The 13687-nt window shown below is 55.2% G+C and overlaps 1 protein-coding gene across 2 annotated transcripts in view; it reads right to left on the reverse strand.

Annotated features, from left to right (window-relative positions):
• Positions 1-11259, reverse strand: part of ergic3 (ERGIC and golgi 3) — a 31152-nt gene extending 19893 nt beyond the window's left edge. For both annotated transcript variants that reach the window (XM_078418594.1, XM_078418593.1), the window contains exons 1-7: positions 11138-11259; positions 10685-10755; positions 9987-10074; positions 7548-7667; positions 4421-4511; positions 3887-4052; positions 2208-2265 (exon numbers count right to left, since the gene is read on the reverse strand). In XM_078418594.1, coding sequence (XP_078274720.1) covers positions 2208-2265; positions 3887-4052; positions 4421-4511; positions 7548-7667; positions 9987-10074; positions 10685-10755; positions 11138-11225 — 682 coding nt within the window. In that variant the 5' untranslated portion in view covers positions 11226-11259. The remainder of the gene's footprint in view (positions 1-2207; positions 2266-3886; positions 4053-4420; positions 4512-7547; positions 7668-9986; positions 10075-10684; positions 10756-11137) is intronic.
• Between the last annotated feature and the right edge of the window lie 2428 nt (positions 11260-13687).

A 13687-nucleotide genomic window follows, 5' to 3' on the forward strand; every position in this document is an offset into this window, starting at 1 on the left:
GATTATGGGGCTCAGTTTTGGACATCTCCCCCTTGCCATTAATTCCACGTCTATTCCAGTAAAGCGCTGCTAGTGTAGTTGGATGCTCCCCTGCAAGTAACTGTGGCACCCCCCACCCCTCCCCCCACCCATCTTCCCCTCCTCCACCCCCCACCTATCTCACCCTGCCCCTTCCCTCCATCCCCACCTCCCCCTCCAGTGCTCCCAGCCACCCACGCCCTGTGGCCCAGCACCCAGCACACACCTCAACCCTGTTCACTGATGACCACTGCTGGCTCACCACCCACAGCACATTCATTTACTGATGTTACCTGTTTTTAAACCACTCATAATCCCCCCCCCCCAGGAAACTGTCCCTGCCCATGGCCCCACGAGATGTCTGGCCCACACTCCAGCATCAGCACCACCCACTACACGTCCCATCACAGGAGCCCAGGCTGCTGGTCACAGGGTCACACTGTGCACCAATCCCACACAGCCCTGCACAACACGTGTGTGTGTAACTGACAGTCTCCCCCTAGCTCCACTACAGTCTGTGACCCACCCCCCAACAATCTACCCATCCCCACCCCCCCACAACAGTCTGACCGTACCCCCCCACCCACAACAGTCTGTGACCCACCCCCCAACAATCTGCCCATCCCCCCATCAGTCTGACCGTACCCACCCCCCCACAACAACAGTCTGACTGTCCCCCCCACAACAACAGTCTGACTGTCGTCCCCCCACAACAGTCTGACTGTCCCCCCCACAACAACAGTCTGACTGTCCCCCCCCAACAACAGTCTGACTGTCCCCCCCCCAACAACAGTCTGACTGTCCCCGTCCCCCCAACAACAGTCTGACTGTCCCCCCCCACAACAACAGTCTGACTGTCCCCCCCACAACAACAGTCTGACTGTCCCCCCCCACAACAGTCTGACTGTCCCCCCAACAACAACAGTCTGACTGTCCCCCCCACAACAACAGTCTGACTGTCCCCCCCACAACAACAGTCTGACTGTCGTCCCCCCACAACAGTCTGACTGTCGTCCCCCCCACAACAACAGTCTGACTGTCCCCCCCCAACAACAGTCTGACTGTCCCCCCCCAACAACAGTCTGACTGTCCCCGTCCCCCCAACAACAACAGTCTGACTGTCCCCCCCCACAACAACAGTCTGACTGTCCCCCCCACAACAACAGTCTGACTGTCCCCCCCCACAACAACAGTCTGACTGTCCCCCCAACAACAACAGTCTGACTGTCCCCCCCACAACAACAGTCTGACTGTCCCCCCCACAACAACAGTCTGACTGTCCCCCCCCCCCCCCACAACAACAGTCTGACTGTCCCCCCCCCACAACAACAGTCTGACTGTCCCCCCCACAACAACAGTCTGACTGTCCCCCCCCCACAACAGTCTGACTGTCCCCCCAACAACAACAGTCTGACTGTCCCCCCAACAACAACAGTCTGACTGTCCCCCCAACAACAGTCTGACTGTCCCCCCAACAACAACAGTCTGACTGTCCCCCCCACAACAACAGTCTGACTGTCCCCCCCCACAACAACAGTCTGACTGTCCCCCCCACAACAACAGTCTGACTGTCCCCCCCACAACAACAGTCTGACTGTCCCCCCCCCCCACAACAACAGTCTGACTGTCCCCCCCCACAACAAGTCTGACTGTCCCCCCCCCACAACAGTCTGACTGTCCCCGTCCCCCGAACAACAAGTCTGACTGTCCCCCCCACAACAACAGTCTGACTGTCCGTCCCCCCACAACAACAGTCTGACTGTCCCCCCCACAAGTCTGACTGTCCCCCCCACAACAGTCTGACTGTCCCCCCACAACAGTCTGACTGTCCCCCCCCCACAACAAGTCTGACTGTCCCCGTCCCCCCCACAACAACAGTCTGACTGTCCCCCCCCCACAACAGTCTGACTGTCCCCCCCCACAACAGTCTGACTGTCCCCCCCCACAACAACAGTCTGACTGTCCCCCCCCCACAACAGTCTGACTGTCTCCCCCCCCACAGCAACAGTCTGACTGTCCCCCCCCACAACAACAGTCTGACTGTCCCCCCCACAACAACTTCTTCCCAAGGCTTTGTAATAATTTTCGGCTTTTACAGTGTTGTCACTCAGGGTGAGGGCCACCCCCCCCCCCCCCACCCCCCGACACTGCCCACACAAACCCCCGTACAATCCCACCCTCCTCCTTACCATGCACGTGTGACTGCTGAAAGCTTTTCCCAGGAGCAAAGTGGAAATTCCCAGCGACCTGATCAACAGAAGGAAAAAATAGGGATTTGTGATAGAAAGCAATAGATCTAACCAGGCTACAGAACTGTCTCGGACATGGTGGTGAGCAACACGGGGGGGGGGGGGGGGGGGGGGGGATGCACAGGGGACGGTCCTCTCCCTGCCTGTTCACCTTAGACTTCAGAAACAACTCTGACTCCTGCCACCTACAGACGTATCCAGATGACTCTGCAATTGTGGGCTGTATCAGTGAGGGGAGGGAAGCTGAATACAGAGGTGTAGTCAACGACATTGTTGAGTGGTGTGGGCTGAATCACCTGCACCTCAACACCAACAAGATGAAGGAGTTAGTGGTGGACTTTAGCAGGAGAGGAACACCCCTGTCCCCTGTCTACATCAATGGTGTGGATGTGCAGTTTACCGGGGAGTACAAGTACCTTGGGGTTTACCTGGACAGTAAACTGGACGGGTCCAGGAACACTGAGGCGCTGTACCAGAAGGGACAGAGCCGGCTGTACTTTTTGAGAAGGTGAGATGCTGCAGATGTTCTACATATTGGTGGTGGCCAGTGCCATCTTCACTGCCGTGTGCCGGGGTAGCAGGGCGAAGGCCGCCGACGCCAAGAGGATTAACAAACTCATCAGGAAGGCTGGCTCCATCCTGTGGGCGGAGTTGGATTCGTGGGAGGTGGTCTTGGAGGGGAGGATGCTCCTCCAACTGTGGAGCATCCTGGACAATACAGCTCACCCCCTCCATCACACACTGGTCAACCTGAGGAGCACCTTCAGCCACAGACTGGTCCCACCAAGGTGCAGCACAGAACGCCACAGGAGATCCTTCTTCCCTGTGGCTATCAAACTGTACAACTCCTCCCCCACCCCCTTCTGTCGTGGGGTAGACTGACTCCCCCCCCCCCCCCCCTAATCTTTACACATCCCCAATCCTTTCCAGGTCATTTGAAAAGACTGTCGAGGTTCTTGGATGGAGTCGAGGGGGGAGGTAACGGGACAGGTGTTGCATCTCCTGCGGTTGCAGGGGAAAGTGCCCGGGGAGGGGGAGGGGGTGGTTTGGGTGTGAAAGGACAAGTTGACCAGGGAGTCGCGGAGGGAACGGTCTCTGCAGAAAGCGGAATGGGGTGGAGATGGGAAGATGTGGTGAGTAGTGGGATCCTGTTGGAGGTGGTGGAAATGTTGGAGGATAATTTGTTGTATGCGACGGCTGATCGCCGATGTCCTGGTATACAACACCTCAACCTGGGCACAGACAGAGGAATTGGGAGTAGGGGATAGTCTTTACAGGAAGCAAGGTGTCCGGGCATGTGTCTGTGCATGTGCGTGTGTGTGCTTGGTTGTGTGTGTGTCTGTGTGCTGGTGCGTGTGTGCATGTAACTGTGTGAGCGCGTGTGCGCGCTTGTGTGTGTGCCTGTATGTGCGTGTGCGTGCGTGCCTGTATGTGCGTGTGTGTGTGCCTGTATGTGCGTGTGCGTGCCTGTATGTGCGTGTGTGTGTGTGCCTGTATGTGCGTGTGTGTGTGCCTGTATGTGCGTGTGCGTGCCTGTATGTGCGTGTGTGTGTGTGCCTGTATGTGCGTGTGGACCTTGGGATGCAGCACGGAGACAACACATGCACATTTACACACACCTTGTTGACCTCCAGAAATCCATAGACCTGGCAGCCCTCGTTCTTCTGCTCCTGCAGTTTCTGTGTGAAGCCTTCCCTCATGCACTGCTCGATGGTGTCGGCGTTCTTGAACGCCCAACCCTTCCGTCGGTACGCTTCCCGCACGTCAGCGCAGGTGTTGCAGCACCTGCAGCGGCCCAGCAGCCAAGCATCACTCCCCACCCAGGGTCAACCCCTGGGCCACCCCACTACACCCACCCCACTACACCCCTCCCTCTCCACCCCCCCCACCCCTCCCTGCCTCCCACCCGCCCCTACCTCTTCCCCCCCAACTCTCTCCCCCCTCCTTCCCTCTGCCCCCCTCCATCCCTCCCTCTCCCTTCCCGCCACTGTCCCACCCACAACCTCTCCCCGCCCCTCTCCCATCTCCTGGCCCCCTTGCCCCTCCCCCTCCCCATTCTTCATCCCTCTCTCCCTCTCCCCGCCTCCCTCCCTCCCTCTTCCCCGCCCCTCTCCCTCCCTCTCCCCCCACGATGTGCACCCAGTCACACTCACTTCATGTCGTCAGTCTCTGCCCCATAGCAGCTCTCACAGCGGCCCGGGTCCAGCTGCGTGGCATTGAACACCTCGTCCTGTTTCCCCAGTTCTGAAACAGCCCCGATAACCACCATCACAACACGCACCAAAGGAGGCTGTGTGGGCCAGGGGCAGAGAGAGGGTGGGCAACCGAGGGGGCAGGCCGGGGGAGGGGCAGAGTAGGAGGGGGCAGGCCAGGGGAGGGGCAGAGTAGGAGGGGGCAGGCCGGGGGAGGGGCAGAGTAGGAGGGGGCAGGCCGGGGGAGGGGCAGAGTAGGAGGGGGCAGGCCAGGGGAGGGGGCAGAGTAGGAGGGGGCAGGCTGGGGGAGGGGCAGAGTAGGAGGGTCAGACCGGGGGAGGGGCAGGCCGGGGCAGGGGCAGAGAGGGAGTAAAGCTGTACACTGGGAACACACACTGCAGTGTGCTCAGTGTCGGTCACCCGGCTACAGGGTGGCTGTCTTTAAGCTGGAAAGAGTGCAGAGATTTACGAGGCTGTTGCCAGGACCTCAGGGCCTGAGCTACTGGGAAAGGTTCGGCAGACTAGGACTCTATTCCTTGGGGGACAGAAGGATGTGGGGGTGATCTTATAGTGATCACATGAGGGGCATAGATAGGACGAATGCAGAGTCTGGGGAATCAAGAACCAGAGGACAGAAGCTTAAGGTGAGGGGGAAAAGATTCAACAGAAACCCGAGTGGCAACTCATTCACTCAGAGGGTGGTGGGTGTGTGCATCGAGCTGCCAGAGGGGGTAGTTGAGGCAGGTACTATAACAACATTTAAAAAACACTTGGATAGTTACAAGGGTAGGAAAGGTTTGACTTGGATAAATTTTATTAGCCAAATATGTATACATACAAGGAATTTGCCATGGTGATTTGCTCGCAAGTACCAACCTGATCTCCCAGTGGCTCAGCACTTCAACTCCCCCTCCCATTCCCAATCTGACCTTTCTGTCCTGGGCCTCCTCCATGGTCAGAGTGAGTCCCAGCGCAAATTGGAGGAACACCACCTCATATTTTGCTTGGGGATTTACCCCCCAGCGGTATGAACATTGACTTCTCTAACTTCAGATAGTTCCGCCGTCCCTCTCGTTCCCCTCCCCCTTCCCAGTTCTCCCACTGTCTTCCTGTCTCCTACTACATCCTATCTTTGCCCCGCCCCCTCCCGACATCTGTCTGAAGGGTCTCGACCCGAAACGTCACCCATTCCTTCTCTCCTGAGATGCTGCCTGACCCGCTGAATTACTCCTGCATTTTGTGTCTACTTTCAATTTAAACCAGCATCTGCAGTTTTTTTCCTACACGACATACAGTAGACAATTAAAAATAAAACATTATAAGTTAAACACATGAAGAATGAAATAAAATACCAGAGCACAAGGAGGCTACAGACTTTGGTTATTGAGTAGAGCTACTGCTCGTGGAAAAATCTGTTTTTATGTCTGGCTGTGGCTGCTTTCACAGTCCGGAGTCGGCTTCCAGAGGGAAATGCTTCAAAGAGTTTGTGGCCAGGGTGAGAGGGGTCAGAGATGATCTTGCCCGCTCGCTTCCTGGCCCTTGCAGTGTACAGTTCGTCAATGGGGGAAGGTTGCAGCCAACAACCTTCTCGGATGATCGAATGATGCGCTGCAGCCTCCGGATGTCGGTGCTTGGTGGCTGAACCAAACCAGACCATGATGGACAAGGTGAGGACAGACTCTATGATGGCAGTATAAAACTGGACCGTCATTGCCTGTGGCAGATTGTGTTTCTTCAGTTGCCGCAGGAAATACATCCTCTGTTGGGCCTTTTTCTGTGGAGTCGATGGTGGCCCCCCCATTTAAGGTCCCTGGAGATGATGGTTCCAAGGAACTTAAATGACTCCACAGATGTGACTGTGGTGTTGTTGATGGTGTTTGGGGGGCGGGGGTGTGGGGGAGGGGGAGCTCTCCTAAAGTCTACTATCAATTCCACCGTCTAAAGAGCATTTAGCTCCAGGTTGTTGCGATGGCACCAGGACGCCAGCTGTGTCACTTCCTGTCTGTACGCAGATTCCTCCCCATCCTGGATCAGTCCAATCAGGGTTGTGTCATCCGCAAACTTGAGGAGCTTGACAGAGGAGTCTGTGGAGGTGCAGTTGTTGGTGTAGAGAGAGTAAAGGAGAGGGGAGAGTACGCAGCCTTGCGGTGCTCCTATGCTGAGGGTCTGCGGGTCTGAGATGTGCTTTCCCAGCCTCACATGCTGCTTCCTGTCTGTCAGGAAGTTGGTGATCCACTGACAGAGGGGTTCAGGCACAGTCAACTGGGAGAGTTTGTAGTGTAGTAGCTCTGGCACAATGGTTGAATGCAGAGCTAAAACCCACAAACAAAATCCTTGCATAGGTCCCCTGGCGGTCTAGGTGCTGGGGGATGAAGTGCAGCCGACGTTGACTGCGTCATCCACTGATCTATTGGCCCTGTATGCAAACTGCAGGGGGTCCAACAGGCCTGTAGTCATTAAGACCAGTAATCCTTGGCTTTTTGGGTACGGGAACCAGGGTTATGTTTGTCCATCGAACCTGCAGTAGAACTCGTTCAGGTCGTTGGTCAGCTGACGATTGTCCAAGGAGCTTTCCTTTTGTAGCTGGTGATTTCTTACACGCCCTTCCAAACTGAAGAAGAGTCATTAGCTGAGAATTTGCACCTCAACTTCTCAGAGTACCTTTCCTTGGCAGCTGATTCCTCTTCTCAGCTTGTACTTGGCCTGCCTGTAGAGGTCTGCATCCCTGCTCCTGTAAGCCTCATCTTTAGACTGGGGGAGCTGTCTGAGTTCTGTTGTGAACCGAGGCTTGTCGTTGTTGAACCTGATCCGGGTCCTAGTGGGATTTGGGCCAAAAGTGGGGAGGTGAGACTAGTGTAGATGGGCCACACTGGTCGGCATGGGCAAGTTGGACCAAAGGGCATGTTTCTGCACTGGTTGACTCTAACGTGTAGTACAGATATATCAGAGTCCACACATTCCTGTCTCATACCTGATGACCAAATTAACACGTTTAACCCCGTTGGCACTGGGCAGTGCCATTGGTGACCAGCTGGACATTGCCATGATTAACCCCGTGGGCACCGGGCAGTGCCCGCGCTGGCCTTACCGTGCTTCTCCACCTCGGAGGAGATGACGTTGCCCCCCAAGTCCAGCCGCTTCTTGAACAGGTTGTGCTCCACGTCGAGCTGCTGCTCGCCCGCCACGTCCATCGCATCGATGCTCAGGTCTGGGGGTGTACAGGGGGAGTCAGTGGTGTACAGGGAGTCAGTGGTGTACAGGGGGGGTCAGTGGTGTACAGGGAGTCAATAGACAATAGGTGCAGGAGTAGGCCATTCAGCCCTTCGAGCCAGCACCGCCATTCAATGCGATCATGGCTGATCACTCTCAATCAGTACCCTGTTCCTGCCTTCTCCCCATACCCCCTCACTCCGCTATCCTTAAGAGCTCTATCCAGCTCTCTCTTGAAAGCATCCAACGAACTGGCCTCCACTGCCTTCTGAGGCAGAGAATTCCACACCTTCACCACTCTCTGACTGAAAAAGTTCTTCCTCATCTCCATTCTAAATGGCCTACCCCTTATTCTTAAACTGTGGCCCCTTGTTCTGGACTCCCCCAACATTGGGAACATGTTTCCTGCCTCTAATGTGTCCAATCCCCTAATTATCTTATGTGTTTCAATAAGATCCCCCCTCATCCTTCTAAATTCCAGTGTATACAAGCCTAATTGCTCCAGCCTTTCAACATACGACAGTCCCGCCATTCCGGGAATTAACCTAGTGAACCTACGCTGCACGCCCTCAATAGCAAGAATATCCTTCCTCAAATTTGGAGACCAAAACTGCACACAGTACTCCAGGTGCGGTCTCACCAGGGCCCGGTACAACTCTAGAAGGACCTCTTTGCTCCTATACACAACTCCTCTTGTTACGAAGGCCAACATTCCATTGGCTTTCTTCACTGCCTGCTGTACCTGCATGCTTCCTTTCAGTGACTGATGCACTAGGACACCCAGATCTCGTTGAACATCCCCCCTTCTTAACTTGACACCATTCAGATAATAATCTGCCTTTCTATTCTTACTTCCAAAGTGAATAACCTCACACTTATCTACATTAAACTGCATCTGCCATGCATCCGCCCACACACAACCTGTCCAAGTCACCCTGCAGCCTTATTGCATCTTCCTCACAATTCACACTACCCCCCAGCTTAGTATCATCTGCAAATTTGCTAATGGTACTTTTAATCCCTTCATCTAAGTTATTAATGTATATCGTAAATAGCTGGGGTCCCAGCACCGAACCTTGCGGTACCCCACTGGTCACTGCCTGCCATTCCGAGGTGGTGTACAGGGAGTCAGTGGTGTACAGGGGGAGTCGGTGGTATACAGGGAGTCAGTGGTGTACAGGGAGTCAGTGGTGTACAGGGAGTCAGTGGTGTACAGGGGGAGTCAGTGGTGTACAGGGAGTCAGTGGTGTACAGGGGGAGTCAGTGGTGTACAGGGGGAGTCGGTGGTGTACAGGGGGAGTCGGTGGTGTACAGGGAGTCAGTGGTGTACAGGGAGTCAGTGGTGTACAGGGAGTCGGTGGTGTACAGGGGGAGTCGGTGGTGTACAGGGAGTCAGTGGTGTACAGGGAGTCAGTGGTGTACAGGGGGAGTCGGTGGTGTACAGGGAGTCAGTGGTGTACAGGGAGTCAGTGGTGTACAGGGAGTCAGTGGTGAACAGGGAGTCAGTGGTGTACAGGGAGTCAGTGGTGTACAGGGAGTCAGTGGTGTACAGGGAGTCAGTGGTGTACAGGGAGTCAGTGGTGTACAGGGAGTTGGTGGTGTACAGGGGGAGTCGGTGGTGTACAGGACCCTGCAGTGAAACAGGCGCCAGGCCCAGAGTGGGGCATGGGGACACCAGGGTTTCAACAGGGCGACAGAGGGATGTGATTGCAGCGTGGGGTCAGGGTTACTGAAGGCACAGCCAATACGACTGGGGTGATGGGAGGGACACGTGCAGGGTGCTGGGGCCAGGCCAGTCCGGCACGGCCGTCATCTCAGGATCTGACCGGAGATGAAGTAACAATGAAAGCTCATCATAGTGGGAGCCAGCATAGGTCAGAGGAAGGCAGGAGCGGGAGATGCAGCGACAGGGCAGCAGAGGGAGACCGGGGGCACCTGGAGGGGGACAGGTGCAGGTTGGGGATGGGGGAGGGGATAGGGGCTGGGACGGGGGGGATAGAGGACGGGGGATAGGGGATGGAGGGGGGGATGGGGGATGGAGGGGGGGATGGGGGATGGAGGGGGGGATGGGGGATGGGGTGGGGAGATAGGGGATGGAAGCCGGGAGATAGGGGACGGGGCCAGGTGTACGGGGCAGGGGGGATAGTGGATGGGGAGATAGTGGATGGGACGGGGGAATAAGGGAGGGAGCGGGGGGATAGTGGATGGGGGTGGGGGGATAGTGGATGGGGGTGGGGGGATAGTAGATGGGGTGGGGTGATAGGGGAAGGGGGGGAGGGGACAGGGGAGGACGTTGGGAAGTTGCTTTTGTACTCACATGCACAGGGCATGTGTGGAAAGATGGTGTCAATGTTGATTTTCAGTTTGTCCCCTCGTGAGGTATCGACATATAGTTCAGGATGGACCTGGAATGGGAAAAGCAACGGCATTTGTCAAGCAGCACGTTCCCAGCTGGGAAATACCAGAACGTTTGGAAGCAGGAATTTGGTTTCCTATTCATTTTGCTGTGTAATGGGGAAAGACAAAACTTGCAGGCAGCCGGCTCAGAGAGAGCAGCTCAGTCCCAGTGGCTCTGAAATCAGCCATCACGCAGAGAAGAAATCAAACCTGCAGCTTCTGGAAATCTGAAGCATTAAGTGCTGGAAATACTTAGCAGATCAAGCAGCATCCGTTCTGGGACACTGCAAAACAACTTCCCGCAGAATGCCTGAGCATAAACTTTAACTGTTTTTTGTGTGCTATAGATGCTGTCTGAGCCGCTGAATAAACAAGAGACCCAGGACCCACTTTGACAGGGCAGTAGGTAGGACTGGAACCAATGTTTACCGCAGTCACCAGGACAGTGGTGGTGGGAGAACCAGCCTCAGGGGGAGCGAGGAACATGTGCCTCAGCTCTCACCAAAATCACAAGAAATAACCATTGCTGAAAAACACCTTCAAATAACATAAAAGAAATAAGTACATGTGGAGTAATGATGTTGAGCAGCCCATGCAGTCTCCAGCAGGGACACTCACCTCCTTGGTGAGGTAGTACTGAAGCTCAGAGAAAAACAGCAGCATCATGATTAGGCTGCTGATCACCGTCACTGAGGGGAGAGAGAGAGACACAGTGTCAGAGTAGACAGGGACCACCCTCCATCTCCCACCTCATCCCTTCCCTCCTTCCATCCCCACCACCCACCTTCCTCTCATCTCTCCCTCCCGCCAAACTGCCCTACTGTACTCCCACCCATCACAATGCCCCCCCCTCATCTCTCCCTCCCGCCAAACTCCCCTACTGTACTCCCACCCATCACAATGCCCCCCCCTCATCTCTCCCTCCCGCCAAACTCCCCTACTGTACTCCCACCCATCACAATGTCCCCCCCCCCCTCATCCACATCTCTCCCTCCTCCCCTTCCTCTCTTCAAACTCCCCTGCTGTACTCCCTCCCTCGTTATCCACTTGCTCCACCCCCCGTGCCCTCACCCATGGCCCCCCCGCATGTTTTCACGCGGAAGTCCTCCAGGGTTTTGGGATAGGCGTCGAAGCGCCGCAGCCGGTTGAGGACGTCCATCCTGGGGCCGTGGGAAGCGGCACCGGAAGCGCAGCCGGCACTTCCTGGAGCAGCACGCGTGCGCGAGCTGGGCGGCAGTGACGCGAATGTGGGCGGGGCCAGGACGTGATGGATGTGTCGGTACAGGCGTGGCTAGTCGGCGCCGGACCAATGGGCCACGGCGTGATAGACGTGCCGGGGCGCGGCCTGTGTGTGGTGGGCGGGGCTAGAGCGCGATGGACGTGGCCTAAGTGTGGTGGGCGGGATCGCGGCCCGTGTGTGGTGGGCGGGGCCCGAGTGTGATGGACGTATCGGGGGCGCGGCCTGTGTGGTGGGTGGGGCTGAGGGTTGCTGAGCCTCCAGTTTGTGTCCCCACACACACAATACAATATATTTTTATTGTCATTGTACAGGGGTACAATGAGATTGGGAAAGCGCCTCCCATACAATGCAATAATTTAATTAATTTAAACAGCAACAACGAAACAAATTGTAACAGTTTTGAGACAGAATAAAGTGCAAGTAGATCTGTGCCGGATCACTGTGCGACAGGAGGTGCGGGCGTAGAAGGCCTTGTATCGTCTGCCCGATGGAAGGAGTTTGAACAGACTGTTGCAGGGGTGTGAGGAGTCTTTGTGGATGCTGGTGGCTTTTCTGAGGCATCGTGTGTTGTAGATGCAACCAAGGCTGGTAGCTGTGTTCCGATGGTCCTGAGCTCTATGGACTACCCGCTGAAGAGCTTTCCTTTCTGCCTCCGTGCAGCATCAGTCAATGAAAGGAAGCATGCAGGTACAGCAGGCAGTGAAGAAAGCCAATGGAATGTTGGCCTTCATAACAAGAGGAGTTGAGTATAGGAGCAAAGAGGTCCTTGTACAGTTGTACCGTGCCCTGGTGAGACCGCACCTGGAGTACTGTGTGCAATTTTGGTCTCCAAATTTGAGGAAGGATATTCTTGCTATGGAGGGCGTGCAGCGTAGGTTCACTAGGTTAATTCCCGGAATGGCGGGACTGTCGTATGTTGAAAGGCTGGAGCGATTGGGCTTGTATACACTGGAATTTAGAAGGATGAGGGGGGATCTTATTGAAACATATAAGATAATTAGGGGATTGGACACATTAGAGGCAGGAAACATGTTCCCAATGTTGGGGGAGTCCAGAACAAGGGGCCACAGTTTAAGAATAAGGGGTAGGCCATTTAGAATGGAGATGAGGAAGAACTTTTTCAGTCAGAGAGTGGTGAAGGTGTGGAATTCTCTGCCTCAGAAGGCAGTGGAGGCCAGTTCGTTGGATGCTTTCAAGAGAGAGCTGGATAGAGCTCTTAAGGATAGCGGAGTGAGGGGGTATGGGGAGAAGGCAGGAACGGGGTACTGATTGAGAGTGATCAGCCATGATCGCATTGAATGGCGGTGCTGGCTCGAAGGGCTGAATGGCCTACTCCTGCACCTATTGTCTATTGTTATCAGAGCACCAGTCCGCCAGGTTCTGCATCTCCGCTCTGTATTTTGTTTCATCACCGTTGTGTCGTCTGCAAACTTGACAATGGTGTTGGTGTCGAATGCAGGAACACAGTCATGTGTGAAGAGGGAGTAGAGCATGGGGCTCAGAACACAGCCCTGTGGTGTGCCGGTACTCAGGGTGATAGTGGAGGACAGGTGCGGGCCCATTCTCACTGCCTGCGGTTGCTCCAGCAGGAAGTCCAGGATCCAGTCGCATAATGACGAGCTGAGGCCTAGCTGGTGGAGTTTGGTGAGCTTGGTGGGGATGACCGTGTTGAACGCAGAGCTATAGTGAATGAATAGCATCCTCACGCCTTTCAAAGCACTTCATGACTATAGGAGTTAGGGCAACCGGACGGTAGTCGTTCAGGTTGGTGATCTTTGCCCGACCAGCTGGGTGTTTGCACCATCCCCGGCCATCCCAGCACATCATCAGTCTGAAGAAGGGTCTCGACCCGAAACGTCACCCATTCCTTCTCTCCAGAGATGCTGCCTGACCCGCTGAGTTACTCCAGCATTTTGTGTCTACCTTCCATTTAAACCAGTATCTGTGATTTTTGTTTCCTACACACTTTTCCAGAAGCACACAGGCTTGATCCTCGCCCCCGACACCCTCTTAGCCCCCACCCACCCCCAGTGTGGTTGGGAGCAGCCCCGGATGTTAGAGGCAGGATACAGTTCCCATGGAGGGGAACGTGCTGTCCTTGCTCCCCTCGCTATGATATTTAGTGGTTTGACACAGATTACACAGCCCTACATTTAACCTGCACTGATCCAGCATTTAAACTGGTAGCTTAATCAAGCCTTATCCCACTTGGTCAATGGGCCAAGGATGTTGGTTAACACCAAAGATTGACTCAAAGTGCTGGAGTAACTCAGCAGGTCAGGCAGCATCTCTGGAGATAAAAGATTGGTGGCGTAGACCCTTCTAACATTCACCCATCCTTTTTCTCCAGAGATGCTGCCTGACCCACTGAGTTATTCCAG

The sequence above is a fragment of the Rhinoraja longicauda genome, chromosome 22, assembly GCF_053455715.1.
Source record: "Rhinoraja longicauda isolate Sanriku21f chromosome 22, sRhiLon1.1, whole genome shotgun sequence".
NCBI classification, from domain to species: domain Eukaryota; kingdom Metazoa; phylum Chordata; class Chondrichthyes; order Rajiformes; family Arhynchobatidae; genus Rhinoraja; species Rhinoraja longicauda.